Here is a 22,229-nt window from a genome sequence, read left to right as displayed (position 1 = left end):
CTCGGTAGGGAGCAGGCGGTGTGTACATCCCAGGCCATCTTGCCATTTGCCTGGGCTCCGGGCAGTAGTCACCTTCACCCCAGTGCACTTGCCTGGCCTCCCGGGAAGCCGCATGCACTAGGGGGGAACCACAGATTTCGTGAACAGTGCAACTTCAGGAGGATGGACACCCCCACTCCCTCACCTCCTCCTCCAACCCAGCACAAAGCAGCAAGCAACACACACGCGACCCCAAAACACGGCGGCATGAATGGGGGGCACTGGCCCTGGAACCAGCCAGACAGTCACGGCTCCACCACTCACCAGCCGCGAACTGCTGGGCAGGCTCTGTGACACTCCTGTTTCTTGTGTGTGAAATCACAGACCGTAAGAACAGCACCCACACTGTGCAGGGGTCGGGAGCATCCGATGCAGCCACGCGCACATGCACAAGCCCAGCCAGTGCCAGACGCGCAGTAAAGACGTGTCTACGTTGTTCTAAGGGCCCGGTGCTGACTTGGCTGGTCAATGGCATCACGAAGCACGTCTGCGCTGACAGTGTGACGCCAGCAGAAACGGAAACGCAATCAGCCCCTCACTGTGCTCAGGGAGACACCCCCGGAGAAACCACAGGATTTGCGTCGAATGTTCGCCAGATACATTATGATAGTTTTTTTTTGAAAATATTGAAAACACAAAAACTGCCACCCCAGAGGGACAGAAGAGCTCTGGGGGGTGACCATTTCAGGGACATATAAACGAAGTCGCTCATTTATTACAGAGACAAACGTCACCCAACAAAAGTGCCAGGGCGATCCAAAAGAAAGACATGGTGCTCACACTTACATGTGTTTCTCATTATTTATAAGCAGTTCAAACTGATGCCTGAGGGCAGGGGCAGGATATATATATTTTTAAAGCCAACCTTGGGACAGACTAGCATTTGTCAGTTACCTTTTCCTTTTAAATTCTACTTAAAACTGCCCAAACAAATGCTATATATGCCGACACACTAAGGAATTATAAAACTCAATACCAAAATAATTCATGGGTTACAACCGTAATTACTTCTCTAGTCGGAAAATTATTATCCTCATAAAAAAATCCTGGCAAACTGCTTCACAGATTTCCCTTCTGAGTGAACCCAGGAGGAACACAATGGAAATTCAGAGTTTCAGTCATTCCAACATCCCGTGAAACTTTTTCTCCACCGATTACCGGCATGCAAGTAACTTTAAATGTCTCTGCAATAGCCCACCCCCTTGGTGGGTGAAGGCTTCCCTCTGCCCCCACGCACTTTCATTTTCACAGTTGTCTCTGTGGGGTGACTGTGCAGGACCGCTCTCCTCCTCTGTCTCCGTGCCCTTCACTTTTTGGAGGTTCTCCCATGATCTGCTCCGGAGAACTTCATGCAGCCCGAGTGGAAAGGGGAGGGAGACCCAGCCAGTGGGTGGGTGGGCTGGTGTGTCCTCCCCTACGCTGGAGGGAGGCAGGTCTGCCGCCTGGTCAGGGCACATACCCAGTTGCAGGTTCCATCCCCAGTCCGGGTGTGTGCAGAAGGCAACCGATCCACGTTCCTCTCTCTCAAATAAACAAACAAACTCTCTGGTGAGGACTGAAAAAAGAGAGAAAGGGAAGGCAGAGTGGAGGAAGGAAGGTTTGGTTCTGCCCATGGAAGCCACCATTTCTCGGGTGGAAAATAAGGACGTCATGCCGTGGTGACATTTTGCCTTTTGTCACAACGGCTCATAGTCCTCATTTTTTCCAATTAGGGAAGTAATTATGGCCAGCCAGTGGAATCCAACCAGCCCCGCACGGTGTGGTCTGTGAGTGCGACCAATTGGATGTGGAGTGAGATCGCAGGAGACGCTTTGTCTCCTCTGACAGTTCAGTGTGCGACTGTGCACCGGCACCTGGGGGCTCCTCTAGGACGTAAACGGAAGCCTTTCAGAAATAACAGAGTCGTTCCCAGTCGGACCCCTTTCACCAGCTGTTTCCTTTGAGTCGGTTCAGTATGACTCAAAAAGAGAATGTGAGGTTTAGTCCGTTCATTGGAATATATTAATAACTCTGGCTATGCCTTATTAGGGGTAGAAAGACGTAGAAAAACAGAGTGGGATTGTACGTTATCCATCAAGCACCAAAATCCACAGACCCAGATTCTAGAGGGAAGTGCCCCCGAGCTTCAAGGTGACCCAGAGCTACAGATGCAGAGAACTGTGCAGTGCAGACCCCCGAGACTTACTCTCTCAGACCCTCCCCACCAATTACCTACCCAAAGATGAACTGAAACTCTGCATACACAGACCATTCCAGAAAGGCCACAGACGTCTAGTCAGAGCGCCCAAGGAACCTCCCACTTACGATGGGTTTGGGGGTATCAGGAAAACCTGAAAATCATCCCCTCCAACCCCCTCGTTTCACTGAGAGGCCTCAGGGAGAGACACTTCGGTTCACAGTTTTTACGGAGAACGTAGGTGAGCACACGGACTCCCACTCGCACGAGAGGAACTCACGCCGACCCTTTCCCATGGGCGCTGTCTGGCACGACCGTGGCAAACAAATGGCTTTCCCAGAGACGGACAGCTTCACTGCCTCGGTGTGAACAGCGCCTTCCACACCGCCCGGCCCATGTGTGCTCTGGAAAACGCAACAGTTCTATGGTGACTCGCAGCCCCCAACCAGGAGACATCCCCACTGCCACTAGAGCAGACAGGCTTTCAGAACCTGTGACATCCCAGCCTCGTGTGAAGTATTCTACCAGGTCGGTGACTTCAGACTCTGGCACTCATGGTCAAGGGTTCTTGTTGGGGGTTTCGTTGTGGTTGTTGTTAATGAACTCTTAGAAGCTCAACATATAAAAGCAGCACTTTATCCTAACACATTTATTTCCTATTTTCACCTATTTGTTATCTGCTCAGAATCTGGTCAGTCCGTCAGAGCAACTGCCAGGCTTCCTGTTGTCCCAGACCACACCCCCCCACAACCCAGGCTGATGACAGAGAGGGCATCCCCTCCTTACACACCCCATGCTCTGCACTACCCCTCCCCAGTCAGAGCACAGGAGGGGGCTGGCCGTGACCCCTGGAGAACAATGCTGGAGCAAAAACACAACACCGGGACTTGTTTCACATGTTAATACCAGAGTCCTATCTTCAAAGTACAGTACGGTGAGCAACTTCTTCACCACCGTCCCTGGACCCCCAAATCCCAGGCCAGGCTTCCCCATCCTGCCTGCAGACCTCAGCCCTGGCATGTACCAGCCGAGTAACCCTGGCGACGGATCACGCCCCCTCTCCAGGCCGGCAGGGAGGCCCACCGGACACTCAGGGACGGGCAGTCACGCAGGCCCAGCCCCACAGCGTTCGTCTTGAAGGCAGTTTTTCCTCTTAGTTTTCAGTACCTTAAACATATATATACTCATGGTTTTTATTAATCGCTCCAAAAGTCTCTTGGAGAATAATAAATATGGAATCCATCTTTCTTTCTCTGCTCAATCTCAGAAGGAAACCACAAAAAAAAGACAAACCATTGTCTAAGATACTTAACACCGGTCCAGGACAGGGATGGAGGTGGGGAGGAAATGGCCTCGTAGGAAGGGGAAGGAGGTCTTCCAGCTACTCAAAGTACAAATCCACTCAGGGTCATAACGGACACCTCAGCAGCTGGTGACTCACTTCTGTGGGGAGGACCTTAAAATGAAACTTTGGTTCTTTTGTACAAGTTCTGAGGTTTCCAGGATATGAGACACTCCCACCTCAGGGCCACTTCCTCGGGCTCACGGGGAGGGGACTAAGGTCACCCCCTCGAATCTGTACCTTCCTGTCAAAGCTGGAGCACAGGCAGCTGCATGAACCATGCTCACGCTGACTTCTCTGTGCTATGGGCGGGCCCTGCCTCACTATGGGAATATTTTTAACAAAACAGAGAACATCTACCTTGAAAATCTGTGAGTTAAATGAAATAAAACTACAACATAGGTCTAGCTTCTCCATTGGTCCGTGGGTCTAGTCCTCCACCCCTTGTAGGTCCTCACCAAACCAGCACAGGGCTCTATACACACAGTAGATCTACTCAATACATAATCAGCTGACATGAGTTTCTCTATCAATGTTTTTCCATCAATTACCACGAAGAAAAACATCAACATGCAGCAACTTAAACTCAGAGGCATACACTACCTGCTATCAGGAAGCACCTCTTTAAGGATAGAAAACAGAGAAGAAAAATTCCCCAAATATTGCTGTATTCTCCTCAAGGACATGGCATTCAATGTCCAGGCCAAACAGCACCAGAGAAATGTCTCTAACCAAGTTTCCATGTGGCAAAACTCCCTCTTCCTGTTTTAAAGGCCAACCTAGATGGTCCAACCTGTCTCCCCACAGTTTTTATAAATAATTGTAGTGTGAAGAAACTCAGCATTTCAAGACCCTGCTTCTGCAGGGGGCTCTGGAGGCACCCAAAGTGATTTGACAACTTAAGACAATGGAGTGACTTTGCAGAAATCTAATTATTCAAGTTGCTATTGATGCAGCTGCACAGACTGGTGGAGCAACTTTGGACACCTTGGGATGGTGGCCAACGGGCTCTCTCCTCTCCAGGACAGTGAGTGAGGTTCCATCCACAGCCCAGGCGAGGCTGTTTCTGGTTGCCTCGTACACATGGGTGTCCATGTTCCCAAACATGCCCACGCACCCCCCTCACCCACAGCACACGGGACCCTTCCATTTAGAGGGGAGAGGACATAGAAGCAAACCTCCACATTTCTGTGCAAAGATTTCAAGGGAGACGCGTAGGTTAAGGTCCGATCAATAACCTCCTAAAACAGAACAAATGACTCTTTATAAAAACAGTTAGCAACTTGGGGGCAGAGTGGTTACCGAATTTAAAAATGATTTGCAGATTTCGCATCCAAACTTCTCTCTCTGGGATGCCCCCCAGGGACACAAGGGGTGGAGAACAAGCACACTTGTGACAACGGGAGTTTCCTGAAGCCGCCCATGTGATGCCCTCGGGCCCCTCGTCTTCCCCCACAGACTGGCAGCCCCGCTTTATTTCCTCACAGAGCAGCAGGTGTGTCTCCAGATTCAGTCACTTTCTTCTTTGGGGGGCTGCAGGCATGGCCGCTGGCTGGTGCAGCCCAGGGCTCAAACCCCCTGCAGCGCTGAGGGCTGAAAGGAGGGTGGGGGTCTGGTGCCACGCACAGGGACACAGCTCCCAACCAAGTTCTTTGTGATTTCCCTGGCTGGGGCGATTTGGATGAGATCATCTCCTGTCCCACCACTTCCTTCTCTGTCACCCAGAGACGGCTAGCAAAACGACAACACCCTCCAGGCTGCTGCTGCAGGACGTCAAGGCCCCCACGGAGTCTTACAAAGACCACAGTGCGCGGCTCAAAGACAGAGCGCGTCCCCGGCAGGCCCCTTTCCGCCCACCGCCCACCTTCCTGTCCCAGTCATCTTTGGAAGTGGCCACCTCTCCACGGCAGCACAAAGATGAGTGGAAAGAGAAGCACCACAGCTGCCCTGGGCCAGGAAGGACACACTTGGGGCTGAATGTGCTGGCCCGGCCTCCACACTGCTGGACAGCAGGGAGGGGAAACAGGGCTTCCTGACCAGGTCCCTGAAGTCAACGCTGCTGTCCTGGCTCATTACGGAAAACAGAGAACAGCCACAACTGATTTCCTCGGTCCAGCTCCACCTGCCGTGGAGAAATGCCTCTGAATTTTGTCAACAGGCTTTCTCTCCAACTTAACTTTTAACACTATCAACATTCACCTCTCGGTGTGCATGTACTGATACTCCAGACGGGGGTCATGAGGCCACATTAGGCTCTCCCTAATGCATAAAATCTCCCTTCAGGATTTTATCTGAAGGTGAAAACCCTTCCCTCAGAGCACATATTTATCAGGTGTGCAGTGTTACAACTTGAAGAATTCCAAAATCAGCCCAGTGGTTCCTAAGAGGTACTGCGTATTTACCACACACGCAAAATGTCTGCATGTACAGATACACTGCATTGGAAAGCTGAGCATTTTCCCACTTTGGGATGTGGGTACATATTTATATGCTGTTGAGGGATATATAAATCTTGTTTATTGAAATATTAGTTGCGCACTTTTCAACACCCTGGTGGGGAAATCTCGAAGGCAGGCACTATCTGGCATGAGATATTTGCTTGTGAGAGAACTATGGCAGAAATGGAAATAACTAATGCCTCAGCCAGGCGGTGCTTTCACAGGAAGCAAGAAAAGACCATAAAATGTAGCTTACTACCCACTCGACATGGACAGCTAGTATTTCCTCCTTTAGCGTGTCTGGTATCCACTCTGATAAAGTGCTTCCAGACGACTGCTCGCAGGGAACCTGGGGCCTGTCCACTGTAAAACTTAGCACGGACCAGCAGGCCACATAATCAAAGACTACACAGCTCATCGGATCTCATCCAGGATGGTCACTTCAGTCATCGCACACGAATCGAATGGCTGTCTAACACAGATCCTCGGTCCCTGGCTCCAGACCAACTTCCCACTGGCCAGGGCCACCTAAACGTTTGAAAGGTATGGCAAAACCTCTGGGACCCAACAAAACTCTTCCTTTACACCGTAAACCTGCCCTGTCTACAAAGACGCCTGCTGTTGAACAGCAGCTGCATCTACCCAGTCATTCAAGCAGGCCACCAGGAGGACACCCTAAACCCCTGCCTCTCCCAAGGTTGTCACAATGGACCTGGTGGGGACACGCATGTGCACTTACAGGGACAACGTCCACAATACAGGTGGTGGCTTTGGATATGCGTTCCATCTTTAATTAGAAATATTACATGAAAAGACAGACATCGACTTGCACTGAAGGAAAAATGTGTGATTACTAAATTCTCTAGCCATCATAAATGCAAATGTCTGACTGCATTTGGGGCCAGGGCAGACCACTGTTGTGAATAAACTTGACGAGAAACCTAACAAAGGTCTGATTCCAGTCCTTTCTGTACCACAAATGCAAAATCCAGAGTGGTGCTTTCCAAACTGTGTGTCATAACCCATTACGAATCATTAAGTAAAGTTAATGATGAGCTTCTGTTTTTTGGGGTTTTTTTAATAGAGAAAGAACAGAACATCAGAGAACAAGCAGATACTGTTTTACTTAGGGGGCGGACTGGTGCGTGGTGCTGGTGGTGTTTGTGTATATATCAGGTCAAGAAATTAAACATATTTCCTGTTGTGGAAATAGGGATTAGAAGTCACTGATCCAGAGTAAATTGCTTAGCCTCTATGAAGTTGCTTCTTATCTTTTAAATGGACATTATCATTCTACTTCAGAGAACAGACACAAGTAAGATAACTTCACAACATCTTTTCAGCTATGAAACATGGTATCATTGTTTTAGTTACAGCATTTGGCTTGAGTTTCCTCAGAGTTGGCTGACTCTCGGCCTACCAGCTCATAGCCTAAACTCCCTGCCCTAGCAACTTGGACACACTGTACCAAAGGCAAGTCTGAGATCACAGTCTCCTAAAGAGAGCTACAGACAGGAGAAGCCCGAGTTTCCTGAAATGTTTAGTCTCCTTGGTAGTACCTCCCATACAGCCTCTGGGGGAAAGCCACAACTAGATTGGAAAGACAGCATTTTTGTGCTACTGTGGGGACCCCATGAAAGAATCACCGCTACTGTGGAGACCCCGTGAAAGAATCACCGCTTAGGAGAAATGAGCCAGAGAAGGAAACCTGAGCAGAGGCCATGGCTGCAGGGGGGCGGAACGAGGTCATCCCAGCCCTCCAAGTCCACACCGCCCTCCGATGGCACTTTACTTGGAGACACCATCCCTCCTCTTCCCACTCACAGCTCGGAACCCCTGTGTCAGGCTCCCAATGCCACCAACACTTCCAGACAGCACATCACTGTTTAGTTACACGTGTTACCAGGGCACATCATGGTATCCCAGGAGGAGCTGCAGTGAGACACTGCCAGCCAGGAAAATGACAACGGCTAGGTGGAAAGACATCCGCCCCCCTACGCGCTCTCACACACTGCCCTTAGCAGGCCCCCCTGGAGGAGAGTGGATCTAAAGACCCTGCAGCAGTACCCGGTCCCAGAAACCAGAGAGGGGCTCTAAAGAGAGAGACAGAGACTTCCAGCAGGAGCAGGGGGAGTCTCAGAGGACTCAGTGGCACCAGGATGAAAACACTTCCTTTCCAACACGACACCCACGATCTTCAGGCCAGCGTGCTGTGAGTTTTGTGCCATGCAAGGCTCAGCCAGGCTGGCACAGGCGCAACGCCTGGCTGGGCTTCGAGGTGCAGCCTGCAGCCAGTGAGAGTCTGGCCCACCTGGGAACACGGAGCCCAGAGACACGTCTGCCATGGTCCTCACTGCTCTGTGACAAACTCCTGCCCTGCTCACGAAGGGGAGAGGCCTGACAGATGAGGGTAAGAAGGGGGGGGGCAGGCAGTGATGGGGCGGAAACTGTGAGGGGCCATTAAAACTGCAGTCCCTGCACTCCCCTCTCCGCCCCCCACCCCAGTGGCTGCTGCAAAGAGTCAAACAGATTGACAAAGTGAGTGGCCATCACCTGCCTACGTTTGGGAATCTCGCCAAGCAGCTTTTGCTCACCTCTGACCTCCTAAAAAGGAAGCGGGGTGTGTCACGGTGCAAGTGTTTTTCTCTAACAATCTTTACACAACAGGAGTGTTTTCTAACCACAACACACATTTGTTTGGCAGAGCTCTACAGAATTGGGGCTGGGAAGGACCGTGGATATCATTTGACCCAGAGACTAGGGCCCAGAAAGGTTAAGTGATTTGGCAAAGGCCATACAGCTGACGGTATGGTCTAGACGAGGAGCAAGACTAACCAGAATCTCCCAAGATAAAAGATGCTGATCATGGTGCCTCCGAATGTAAGGTTCCCTCTCCCCCAGGACTAAACCTTTGTCACTGTGCCTTTCAGAGTCCCCAGAATCGAGCAATTGGGTATAGAACTGCATGTACATTGCCCAAAGGCTGTTCACCAATTAAATGGAGGAAACAGCACCCACATACCAGCATTGAAGAGGAATTTCAGTCCCTGACAGAATGTAAGTCATTTTATGCACATTTACAGTATGTTGTTTGAAACCAGAACACAAATGCTAATATATAAAGACATGATTACTTCATGCATAATTGATAGTAAATAAGAAGTACCATTGCAGAAACACACAACCTGCGTTGGAAGTTCAGGTATTCCGAGTTACAAAGGCTGATTCATTCCAAATTACTACTACACCTGATACCAGCCCAAGATGTTTGCCCACTAGATACCATCTCTTCAGTATTTATAAAAACTAGATGTGAAAAACACACACACAAACCAAGGTTCAGAAAACTAACCTACAGTGTGGGCAGCTACAAATCGGCTCTCCGGGGTGAGAACAAAGTCTGCATGCCAGTCTGCCGGCACAATTTTCCCGTACGCAACACGCACACTCAGGCATCTGACAGATCGGTTCCAAAAAGCAGCGCAACATCCCATAAGCCAAACGAACAAAAATTAATAGTAAAAGGTGCTTAACGTTCCTGAATGTGTGACGCTGTGTCAGTGAGCACAGCAGACGGCTCTGCTTCACCTCCCTCAGCCGCCTCGGCCCAAACACGAGCTCCCCAGGCCGCTGCCCCCCGCCCTGACGCCCAACCACAGCCACCCTGCCGCGGGAGCCTGCTGAGGCCCCCAACGCTCCACTGATAACATCCGGTCTGCCGTCAGGAAACCCAGAGGGCTTGCAGCCTCTGCCCGCCGCTGGTAAAGGCCAGAACGGAGCTCATCCATACCAGTACCCCACCCGTGACCCTGTATGGATAGGAATCAAAAAAAAATAAATTCCAGCAATAGTCGGTGCAATTTAGCCCTTGGAGGAGAGCAAAGTCCGGGACGGGTTCCAAGCGGGGCAGTGCTGCTGGAGGGTCTGTGCTTCCTATATGGTTACACCCAGTGACAAGGGGACACTCCTGCTCCCCGCCAGTTCAGCAAAGGCACAGTCTTCTCCTAGTAAGAGTTAATCTACCCCCAAAGAGGGGTAGGGGCAGGGTGGAATGACCACCAGCGCCTACTCCCTAAGCTCCGAAGAGAGGAAGCTGGAACTCCTTCCCAAAAGGTGGGCCGGGGACAAACTATTGTCTTGCTAAGAGTCACGACCCAGACTGGAAGCTAATGCAAAAATCGGAAATGGCTGTGTTCTGCCACGCAGCCCTCTCAGCGGCCCCGAAGTCCTACATACCTAGGCAAGATCGGAAAAATTCCCCTATGACTCCCTGGAAAGGCCTTCCAGGTTTTTTTAATTACAGGCAAATGAATCCAGAACATAAGCAAATACCTACCCATCTTCTAAATCACTTCATCTGTACCCATTTTTTTTTCTAAAAAAAAAAAAAAGAAAGCCCATCAGCAGGACGGGGCATTAGAAGCAATAAAGGTCGCTGGTAAAATCCACAATGCTTTCTCCCTGTGAAATCTTCTGAGACGTTCTAATCGCCTTCGACTGCGACGGGCTGGTCCGAGTCACAACCCTAAAAGGAGTAACTGCCAAGGGGCGACTCAGCTGAAATCAAACAACAGAAACGGGAACTGCAATCGGGCCGAAATGGGAGGAGGGAAAGGAAGGGAGACTCCCGTGTTCATCCGTCAACATTAATGCCCTTTGTTGTTCACCTTTGCGCAGAACGGCGCGCGCTACCCCGTTCCTTTCCCCGAGAACGCCAGCGCCTGGGTAACCCCGTCCGGAAAGCGCTGTCCTTGCCTCGAAGACCCAGGCTTTCCGAGCCTGTCCCCGGCGTAGCTCCACAGCCGTCCCCCTCATCACCACCCTCGCCGCGCTCGCTCCGGGCCTCAGGGTGGCCCGAAGTAAAAGCATCGTGAAATGCCCGTTACCCTCCAAAGAGCAGAGCGGAGCCGCCCAGATGTTGACAAACACCAGCGCCCCCGCCCCTCGGGATACAGAGCCCTGAACCCCGGGACCGGAGGGAGGAGGGTGAGGAGGATCCGGCCGGCTCCGGCTGTCACAACGGCTACTGAGCGCGGAGCCACATCCCGCACTCTGGGGACGATGACGGGCGCCAGAGGGAAGGTCTGCGCCTCCCTCTGTTTTGGGGGTGTTGTCTCTGCGCGGAGGTTCTTATCTCCCTCTCCAATCTGGGAAATCGTCGCAGCCCACAGCCGTCGTGGGGAAGGGGAAGGAAAAAGAGAAACGCCGTCCACCCTCCTCTTCCAAGTTGACACACACACCCTGTCGCCACTCCAAACTCCGCAGGCAGAGCCCTCAGCGGGCGACTCCGCGCGCTCCCCCCGCTGACCCGGGAACCCGAGCCCCTTTAAGGCGGTGGGGGGCGAGACGCCGGCGCGCACCCCTCGGCCTGGGGCAGCTTCCCCAAAGCCCGACCCCGCAGCGCGAAGCACCGAAGAGGCAATTGCAACCGGGCAGAGCGCTAGGGGCGCGGGGACAAGGACGCGAAATGCGCACCCGCTCGACCCGAGCGGAATAAAAGTTGGCCCCGCGGAGACTCACCCACGCCGTATTTCTCGTGCTCCGTAGGTATCCACATGGTTAAGCAGGGCTCCGGGTCTTCGGGCTGGACAGCCCCGCGCCCCTTCTCCGGCTCACAACAATGCTCAGCTGCTAAGGAGCGGCTGCAGCTCTGGAGCCCGGCGGCTCCGCGCGGGCTGCGGAGGCTTGTCTGCGCTGCGGGCTCCCGAGCCCGGCGTTGACACCGCGCGGCCCACGCTGCGCCGCCCGCCGCTCTCCTGGCGGCGGCTGCTCACAGTCCTCCGACGCGCTCCCAGGGACCCGGCGGCGTAGTCATTGTTCTGATTCACTGAACTGAGTGAACACGCCGGGGCACTCTCAGGCGCACCCCCGCCCTCCAGCGCCTGCTCCGGCCCTCCCTGCCTGGCGTCCCCGAGGCACACTGGGAATTGTAGTTCTGGGCCGCCCCATCCCGGGAAGGGGCGGGGCGGGAGCTCCTAGGGGAGGGGTTTAGGTTTCGCTTCCCAAGTCCTATTGGCCCAGAGCGTGACCGCACTACGAGGGCGGGGAGGAAGTGTCGCGTGGATGAGGAGTGCGCCTCCAGTCGCGTTTGCATTGGTTCCTGTCGTCGCCTGCCCCGCCCCGCCGCCCTCCCTTTTCCTCTGGGCGCCGTCATGGCTGCTCCCTTGACCCTGGGTGCTGCTACCCGAGGCGAGGAGGACGACGACTGCAATCGCCCCGGAGCTGGGGCTGTCAGTAACGAGGGTGAGTACGGCGCCCCCGAGGTGCAGGTGGTCTGCGCTTTTTCTGCTTTCTCTCGGGCCAGGATGCAGCTAGCCGGCGGGCGGACCCAAGGTCCTGCCGGCTCTGAGATCACCTGGGAGGGAGGTGGCCAGTGGTGGGACCCAGACGTACCGGCGGGTCGGTCGCGGCTGGTTCGTGCGGGCTGTCTGGGGAGGGAAGAGAAAACGGGATGGCACGGCCTTCCGGGCAGCCACGGAGGCTCTCTGGGCGTTGGGAGTTCCCAGCTTAACTGTGGAGTGGGTGTGGGTCAAATCAGGCTCGCTCCAGGGCAGTGATCACGCAGGGATGAGAGCCCTTTTTCTTCGCCGGCACCCTGCCTCCAGACTAGGCCACTGCTGTCCAGTCTGCAGACACGCCTAGTGGTTGGTTCGCTGGTGGGAGCGGCCCCTGAGGGGTGTGTGTGCCCCTCCCAGACTTCGGAGTCGCTCTTCCACCGCCCATGGAGTTTAGGATTGAACGTGGAGCCTGGGGTCCATAGGGAAAAAAGAAAGGAAGTGGTAATCGGCTCTCCTGACTTCAGAGAATATTTGAAGATGGTTATGAAAATCACAGCAACTTCGGCTCTATTTGACTTCCAAGTTGTTCTCTAATCCACTGTAGAGATGAAATCCAAACTTTGAAATCTGCAGGGGGCGTGTCTTTAGGCTTCCTAGCCCCGTTCTTTTACCTTTGGTCCTTCCCTTGCCCCTTCCCCGCCCCTTCTTTGTCCCTGTTAGGTAATTTAGCACAGCAAGGTACCTTTTTATGATGGACCTGACTTGGAGCTTAAGTTTGGTTCACAGCCCGTGTTGAGGGTTTTTTGTTGTTGTTGTTCTTTCGTTATTACTGCTTTCGCTGTTAAACTGACATTTAGTCTTAAGTTTTTGAGCAGAGATAAAGTGCAATAATTACTTCCCATCAGTGGAACCACCGGGCCCTGCAATTATTTCAGTACCTCTACCAAAGAAATCTCTGTTGGCTCCTGTGTTGCATATCGAGTTATACCCACACCCTACACAGTTCATCGTGGAGTCAGCTATACAGTCAGCTATTAATGTGATAGTAACAGAGTATGAACACTTTCCAGATTCTTCACAAATTCCACAGTGCTATCTATCACATTACAATCCAAGAATGGAATCCTCAAGGAATGTCTCTCACAGATTAACTCATAAAAACAAAAATAGGGTATGCCTTTCACAAACATTGAAGAACAATAAAAAATCATTAGTTATTTTAAAATTATAAAAATTCTCGTTATAAACATTTCCAACTGCTCAAAAATGCGTGCAGTACAAAATGAAAATTCCTCCGCCACACAGTCCCAGAGTAGCAGGCACTGGTGGTTTGGTGTGTGTTCTTTCCAACATATTCCTCAGTGACAACATGTCTCAATGGCTTTGAGTTTTTAAAAATGAAAAGGGATCATTCTATATAAGATTGAAGAGCTGCAGTCTTCCTTCTCCCTATGATCTCTTTTAGACACTCTTCCTATTGGTGCACTGATTGCTTCCTTTTTTTAAAGATTTTTTATTTATTTATCTTTAGAGAGGAAGGGAAGGACAGAAGGAGAGAAACATCAGTGTATGGTTGCCTCTCGTGAGTCCCCTGCTGGGAACTGGCCTGCAACCCAGGCATGTGCCCTGACTGGGAATCAAACCGCAATCCTGTGGTTTGCAGGCCCACGCTCAATCCCCTGAGCCACACCAGCCAGGGCCCTAAAAGCACTTTAAATCCTCCCTTGAGGGGATATGAATTTAAATCAAGAGACTTTTTAAGAATATAATAGCTCTTATACCATTTGACTTGNCCTCTCGTGAGTCCCCTGCTGGGAACTGGCCTGCAACCCAGGCATGTGCCCTGACTGGGAATCAAACCGCAATCCTGTGGTTTGCAGGCCCGTGCTCAATCCCCTGAGCCACACCAGCCAGGGCCCTAAAAGCACTTTAAATCCTCCCTTGAGGGGATATGAATTTAAATCAAGAGACTTTTTAAGAATATAATAGCTCTTATACCATTTGACTTGATTTTGTTGTGGGGAATGAAGGAACTAAGGATCAAAGTTGCTGAAAGGCTTCACCTGGACAGCAACCCTTTTTTTAAAGGACTGCTCTCACCCTATTCCATAACATGGGCATGCCTTACCTGAACCATTCCCCTATTCCTGAGCACATAGTAGGACTTTAGTTTTTCAGTAATGACGTAGTGAATAGCTTTACATACATGTCCTTGGGCACTGTGTATGCGTTTCTTAACAAATTGCTGGGTCGGAAGTTACACATGTTGAGAATTACGCCTAGTCAGCATTGGATCTTCCCTGTGTCAGGCATCAGTGCACCCTCCCTCCAGTGTCTGGGACTAGCCTCTCCCCGTGTCCTCACCAGCTGTGAGGGGACCAATCCAGGACCAGTGTTTACATGACTAGTAGGTAGAACCACGTACTGATGGAAACCTTAACTTAGATTCCAGTTTATTTTCAACAAAAGTACTGGGCAGCTACAATGAATCTGCAGCATCTGTAGCATAAAAATAATCCCTCAGCTTGGCTCAGAACTGCTCTGAGTTTTCACTAATTTGTACAAGTCTGCGGGAGAGTTTAATGGTTGATTTTTATGTTGTTCTTATGAAGTGGTCATTAAAGATCCCATTTATAACCCATGTGTCGTTCTAAGACTTTATCCAATTCTTTTCCAGCCCTGCAATGGGATACCCATTTGGGGCAGAAATAATGACTTTGAAAGTATATTCATACTTTTTGTTAGGCAAGCACTTAAGTTATCAAATATGCTTTTTCCCATAAAATCATTACGTTTTTTGAAAACTGCCTTTTTAGAGAGGTTTTCATCTAGCTTTAATTAAAATGTCAATCTGTGTGTTTCATCCCCCGGGACAGGTGGGCCTAGGAGTCTTTCATAGAAATCCTTACAGTTCTACACGATCTCTACCACTCAGTGTCACTGGGTGGTGTGCAGGCAGGCACGGCACCTCCTGTGTCGCCAGGCCTCTGAGGCTCCGCCCTCTGCAGGAAGGTCCCTGGCCCTGCAAGACGCTGCTGCCCATCCATAGGAACAGTGACTAGGATTTCATATTGTCCCCCAAATGAAGAACAGATAGTAAATCAATAGACTCAACATTCCTCACACTGGGGAGGTGTCATTGGTAGTTTTCTTCTGCCGTTTTTAATTAGGAGGCGGTAAGGGAGCACACCTGTAGTTTGGCAATGAACCACGCGCTGAGGACACTTTTTGAACGAGGTCTGTGCCTCCCTGTTGTGACATCCTGACCGTCAGCTGCCCCCCTGCGGATGCTCACCCAGTAGGTGATGCCGTGGTAATGCCTTGCCGTGGGGACCTCATTAACTCCTGTGTGCTGTCCCTGGAAGAAAGGGGGCCCTGCTGGAGCCCAGTGCTGGTCAACGTGGATGAAACGCTGATGGTTGGGACTTGGTTTGGGTCCCAAGAGCACCATTTGGAGGGTGCATGTTGCAAGGAATTCAGCAGAGGTGTGAAAGGGTTACAAACAGAATAGTGGCTAAAGAGAGGGTCACAAAGAACAGATTCAAAAGATTATTTGAATAATAATAATTTGTACAAGTCAGTGGGAGAGCTTAATGGTTGATTTTTATGTTGATTTTTATGTTGTTCTTCTTTCTGTTGAAGAACATGGGAGAACGTGGAGAATTTCAGGCACAGGAAAAAGAGACACGGTATCTGATCTGATCAGATTCGGGACCTGAGGGCAAGATAGGAATCAAAGATGCTCCAAGGCTTCTAACTAAGGTTTGATGCTGTTCACTGAAACAGGAACCACAAGACTGAGGCGCTGACACCTCCTGCAGCCCCCTTTCTTCCAGGGACAGCACACAGGAGTTAATGAGGTCCCCAAGGCACGGCATTACCACGGCATCACCTACTGGGTGAGCATCCGCAGGGGGGCAGCTGACAGTCAGGATGTCACAACAGGGAGGCACAGACGTCGTTCAGAAAGTGTCCTCAGCGCGTGGTTCATTGCCAAACTACAGGTGCGCTCCCTTACCGCCTCCTAATTAAAAACGGCAGAAGAAAACTACCAATGACACCTCCCCAGTGTGAGGAATGTTGAGTCTGTTGATTTACTATCTGTTCTTCATTTGGGGGACAATATGAAATCCTAGTCACTGTTCCTATGGATGGGCAGCAGCGTCTTGCAGGGCCAGGGACCTTCCTGCAGAGGGTGGAGCCTCAGAGGCCTGGCGACACAGGAGGTGCCGTGCCTGCCTGCACACAAGGCAGGGGCCCCATCTTCAGTCACCCTGCTTTCCCTCCCTCATCTCCGTTATCACACTGATGTTCTCAGGCTGTGGGAATTTGTCGGCAGCTTTGTCTACCCCAGTAGACCATGAACTTCTTGGGGGCCAGAGTTGTCTTGTTTTACTTTTATGCACTAAGGGCCGATCAGAGCTGCATGGAGCAAACTGTACCAGCTCAGGGGTTAGAATCTCTTTGAAATTTATCCAGAACCTATAATGGGAGCCATTTTAAGCAGAGGAACTGAAATAGAACTGAAAAACCGAGGAGATATTGTATGTTTGTGAAAGTTGTGCGTGCCAACTAATACATAATATCCTCATGAAGACGGTTCTTGTCGGAGGGAATCAAAGTTAGAATTTTTGCATAGTTTTCAGCCCTTTTTTAAGTGAAGTTTTAGTGTTGTTCAGGTGACGATGAGAAGTTTTGCAGGCCCCCGGGAACCGCTATGCAAGCCCTCACGTCAGCCTCCGGCCCTGTCTGGCTGTCACCCAGTGTCCCGCAGCATCATCTCATTTCCAGCATTGATGCTTATGTCCACTCTCGCCTACCTGCCGGGACAGTGGAAAGAGGAGCAGACCCTGTCTTGGAAAAGCCGTCTCTAAATTTCAGCTCTGCCGTTCGGTAGCTGTGACGTCAGTGTATGGCACAGGCTGTTACACTGATGCAAACACAGTTATAACACCTACTTGGCAGAGTTACTGCGGTTATGAAAGCCCAGCGTGTTCCCCTCGGTAAAGCTGGACCTCAGTCAATTTTAGTTGCTTTCAATATAAAGAGCGGCCTCCTTGAACTGCCTGCCCCCGGACTCTGTGTTCACTCAGGAAGCTGTCTGAGTGGTGGTGTAACCCAGGGCAGGCTCAGGAATGCGCTGCTGATAGCTGCTTTGGTTTGCGTGCACTCATGGAATTTGGGGGTTGTCCGTGTGTCTGCTGGCGCTGCATACTGGAATTGCAACTATGTGCTCCAAAAGCCTTTTTATAGTCTCTTCTAGACCCCTTCCCACTTTTCCCCAGCGCCTCCCCCTCACACCGGCCTTCAGCTCCCCACACGGGCATGCACTCTCCAAGTCAGCAAGAAGCTTGGGCGGTCTTGCATGTTGGGATGGGCTCGCAGGGTGCAGGCTGGAGGATGGCACGAAAGGAAAAGAGTTGGAGAATCCAAGTCTGGTGGCGTTGGCGTGAGGCTCTGAGGGGCCTCCTCCGCAGCACCCTTTAAAAGTAAGCAGGTCCCAGCTTGTAGGCTATTAAGAGGGGATATTAAAAAAGGAGGTATTATAATAAGGGTGATGCTGGTGGGAGATGACATTTGATGAGCAGTAACTGGTGCCAAGTACTGTATCCAGTGCCGTTCTGAGTCCTCTTCCACTGTGTCCTCACAGCAGCCCTGAGGGAACCAGTGCAAAGAGTAGCTTGCAGAAGGTCACACGGCATCTATGACAGGACTTTAATCCTATTTACTGGTATCATGATATCTCTGAGCTCTATCGGATGATGTCCGAAACAGACTTTTTTTAGCCATCACATGTTCTAAAGCTACTGTTGCTATAGAAAGGCAGAATGGCATAGAGGAAAGAGTACATGTACAGACTGAGGTCAGAACAGTTTAGGACCAAATCGTGGTCACTTCCCAGGCACGGCCGGGGGATGAGCCCCCGAGCCTCGGTTTCCCCCTGTGAGACAGGCAGGGATCCTCTGTCCTCTGGACTGTTGAGAGGGCCGCTGAGATGGCAGAGCCGCCGGGTCTCCAGCCAACGTGCGTGCTGTTCCAGCCACACTTAGAGCCGTGCCGCAGAGCCGCCGGGTCTCCAGCCAACGTGCGTGCTGTTCCAGCCACACTTAGAGCCGTGCCCACGGCACGTGTCATGTGCTAGAGGCGACACGAGTGGTGGCTTTGAGTGCTGCAGCCACGCTGTGTCCCGTCCGCCTCACAGCAGGTTTCTGTTGAAGAACGTGGGAGAACTGGTGCTCTCGGCCGCCGCAGTCACAGCCCCCTCTCTGTGTGGACGCAGACCTGCATCCTGCGCAGCCAGGCGCCGCCCTCCACGACACAGGCTCCCTCGCTGACCGTCGTGACCACTCTGAGGCTGATTTGTTCACGTTCATAAGTGACGATGGTGCTGATCAGATTCAGATAAAAATTGTTCTTTCTTCCAAACATAAGTCCGTGGGCATGTAGAGATAAGCAGCATACATTAACTGCCCTCTCCAGCACCAGAAACTGTATATGCTTCTATTGACTGTTCTTGAAGAACTTTGCCACAAAGTTAGGGTTCATTTCTGCTACAGTTTGTGTAAGAAACTTTTCAGACTGAATGGGCTCGTATGTCACCCACAGTTCCTCAAAGAATTGCGATACGCGCTGAAACGGGTGTGTTATACCGAGTGAAGCAGCTTTTCCCGGAAACTGTGGTGCATTTGCTATCAGTCTCCTGCCTCAGTTTACATCTCAGCCCGTACTCTTTGTGGCCCATGGGGGGACTTGTCAGATAACTAACAATCTGGGTGCTATCTTTAGCTCCAGGAACGAAGCAGAGTTTTCTAGAATTAGACCTTTGCTCTTTATTCTCACTGCTGGTCAACAGTCAAGAAGTGGTAGAATATTTTAAGTGGTCCAAGCTAATGTTGGAAACGATTAGACTTTCTCCATGTGTAGTAATTTAAATTAAGCAAGACATCACGTAAGAATGTGTGGAAGAGAAAACTGGACTAGGGGTCAGGAAATGCGAATGCTGATCATGAATTGGCTGCTCTGTAGCCGTGTGAACTTGGGAAGAATAATTTCATCCCCCTGAGCCTCGGTCCCACCGTGAAAATGCACAGCGGGTGGTCTGGCTCGCGTCAGTGGGAGGCTGAGCGAGGTGGCCTGTGCGAAAGCAGTCCCTGAGCCTGAGCGCTGTGGAAATGTCGGGGTGGGCGTCACCGGTGAGGAGGGGCTAGCACAAGAAGCAGACGTGGTCTCTGGAATCGGACAGGCTGGCTCAGGCGTCACCATCAGTTAAAACTTGTGTGACCCGAGCGAGTCCTGTGACCTCACTGTTGTTATTTATGACAACTGCCGCCGTCACTGCTCCAGAAGTTTGGGTGTGACTTCAGACTGACCCACATTAGAGTCTGAACTGAGCGTGTGCTGATGTTACAGTGTGTCGGCCCTCTCAGGACGGGGCTGTCACACACGCTGTGTGTCACCTCATCTTCTGGGACAGTGCCCTGCTGGGATGGCATTTCATGTTGGTGAGGGGGCAACAGGGAATCTGCTCCCTGCTGGGTGCTGTATGGGGCACGAGGAAAGCACCCCTGGCCCTCCCCTTGAGGGCTCTTCCGTGCGGCTGGTGGGCTCAGCATCCGTGTTTGACCAGAGCTAATCGGAGTCCTTTCTGGCTGCATGTCACGCCACGGGCAGAAGTGGCACATTTGACTCTGTAATCGGCCTGCACTGACTGAGGAGTCTAGCACAACACAGCTTTTGAATGCATTTATTTTTCAAAGACAGGAAATGCATGCTCAGTCTCCTGGTTTCCCTAGTACTGTCCTTGTTCCGTGCCTTTTCTTAACCGAAAGGTAAACCCTTCCCCAAGTGATTAGACAGGGCCTAAGTTGCGTTAGTGTTTTTTTATCCAAAAACTGAGATTTGTTTTTTAAGAGGAAGCCCTCAGAATTGTAATTGTGGTTATTTTTTTAACACAATTTCCTGTTACATAACAAGCTGCTATTCACCAGCAATAGCCAATTAGGAAAGAAAATATCTTGTATCCACTCATCGTAATTACCATTATAAAGCAATTAATAGCAGTAACTGTTGCTAAACAGTAACAGCATCAGTCTTTGCTTTAGCATCGCACAGCTGATTCCCACCGGGGGAGGGGGGGGAGGAGACCCTGAAAGCTTGTGGGGCTTCATACATGCCAGCTGGTGACCGACCTCTGAAAGCTCTGTGCTGCGGTGCGCCCACAGGAGGAGACGCCACACTGATTCCCTCCTGCTCTGGCAGTTCCTTTTCCAGTGTGTCGATCGGGTTTTTATCTGGGTTTGATCTCACTTGGGCTTCTGACTGACTCTGTGATTTTACAGAAGTTATGTACACATGTGGTAAGGTTTCCTGGTTTGTAAAGGAGAGAATTCACTTACATTAACACCCTCTGACTGCATTTCCCCAGTATCAATAAGAGAAAGTGGACTTGGGGAGCCCACAGCATGCATATCTATCGCAGAGTCGGTGTGGGGAAAAAAGCATCTCTGGGGGTGCTGTTAAGAATTAGTTGCATGTTGGGACATCACTAATCAGGGACATGGAGTCGGAAGACTGGTGGAGAACTCCAGCAGCGGATGGCTTCTGGGGCCTCTCAACCCAGGAGAGTGTGGACAGGCTATTCGGGGGTCTCCCACCCGACCCTGTTCCTTCTCCTCTCCATTCTTCAGTAAACAGTGCAGGTCTGAGAGAGCTATCAATAGAACTGAGACTCAGTTCATCAGAACCTGTTGTTCCCCACCTGCCCCCTGAGGCCGTCTACCGTAGACCACAAAGATGGAAACCAGGTCCCTCTGGCCGCCCAGGGTCAGATGCCTAGCAGGGAAGGTGTAAGGAATACGTGAGTAGCTGTCTTATGGGGTAGGAAGGATTGAGGAGCACCAAGTGATCAAGACAGAGTTGATCACGGCACAGAGCAAGAAGAGATCATCTGTGCACAACCAATCAATCAGTCAGTCAGTCTGTGCTGTGCGGTTAGAGAGAGAGAGAGAAACTTGTGTGGCGAGGGAGTCATGTTTTAAGAATAGCCATAGTAAAGGGGCAGGGGATAGAGCAGGAAGGTAAACCAAAAGCTAATAAAACTTGAGGAAGGGAAGGGAGAGATTATGCCCAGCGAGTTATACCAGGCAAGTTGAGTAGGATTTGGCTGTGCAGAAATAAGGCAAGGCCACTCGGGCGGATGGGGGGAGCAGGGCAACAGAAAAACTGGGGGCCTGTCCCAAAAGGCACGGGGCAGCCCCTCTGCCAGGAGAGAAGCAGGAAAGCAGGAGTGGTGCGGAGAGGCCTGGAAAGGCCATTCGAAGCTCGCCTACAGGTCTCACACATTAGACCCCAACTCTGCCGAGTGGGGCTTGGAGGCTGGAAGGAGGAGACTCAAGAGATGGAGGTCGAATCAGGTGGCAACGCGCTGAAGAGGGGCAGTTGAGTAGGAGGCCTGGGTAGTTTCCAAAGCAAGGATTCTTGCTGAGACTGGGCTGCATGGGTCTGGCAAGGCCTGGGCATAAACAAGGTTAGCCCGACTCAGGTGTGGTCAGGGAGAGTCTTCGTCAGCAGTGGGAACACGACCGCAGGTAAACTGGACTTAAGGGCAGGACCCGAGTCCTGGAAAAGCTTGGAGACTTGACTTAGCAGGAACTGGGGGCTGGGCGAGGTGTGAAGTCAGAGAGCTGACGGAGTTGGGTGACACGTCACGGGCTTGGACACTAGCAAAGGAACACAAGTGAGTGAGGCATGGTTCCCAGGGCTCAGTCACATGCCCAGGGATGAGCCTCTGGGACCCAGGTGGAGATGGGGCCAAGAAGACTGGGTTGATGCAGAGCCACTGGCTGAGGGGGCTCCTCCTGGAGTGGAGCCAAACCGCTGGTGTGCATGGAGACCCCCACTGGGCCGACTGGCCTCTGTGGCGGGGCTGAGCTCCAGGCAGCTCATTACAGTTGCCC

The 22,229-nt window shown here is 51.4% G+C and overlaps 2 protein-coding genes across 4 annotated transcripts in view; one reads left to right on the top strand and one right to left on the bottom strand.

Moving 5' to 3' along the window:
• The window catches only part of DOCK4 (dedicator of cytokinesis 4), a 314,794-nt gene extending 302,916 nt beyond the window's left edge, over window positions 1-11,878 (bottom strand). Inside the window, exon 1 of the mRNA XM_037041295.1 lies at window positions 11,516-11,878. Coding sequence (XP_036897190.1) covers window positions 11,516-11,552 — 37 coding nt within the window. The 5' untranslated portion in view covers window positions 11,553-11,878. The remainder of the gene's footprint in view (window positions 1-11,515) is intronic.
• Window positions 11,879-12,115: 237 nt separating this feature from the next.
• Window positions 12,116-22,229, top strand: part of ZNF277 (zinc finger protein 277) — a 75,464-nt gene continuing 65,350 nt past the window's right edge. Inside the window, exon 1 of one of the 3 annotated variants that reach the window (XM_037041122.1) lies at window positions 12,116-12,238. In XM_037041122.1, coding sequence (XP_036897017.1) covers window positions 12,148-12,238 — 91 coding nt within the window. In that variant the 5' untranslated portion in view covers window positions 12,116-12,147. The remainder of the gene's footprint in view (window positions 12,239-22,229) is intronic. The other 2 variants (XM_037041120.1, XM_037041121.1) reach the window with 2 other exon arrangements.

The sequence above is a fragment of the Sturnira hondurensis genome, unplaced genomic scaffold (assembly GCF_014824575.4).
Source record: "Sturnira hondurensis isolate 20B ecotype Veracruz unplaced genomic scaffold, ASM1482457v3 Scaffold0002840, whole genome shotgun sequence".
Classification (NCBI taxonomy): Eukaryota; Metazoa; Chordata; class Mammalia; order Chiroptera; family Phyllostomidae; genus Sturnira; species Sturnira hondurensis.
This window is presented reverse-complemented; position numbering and strand designations above follow the sequence as displayed.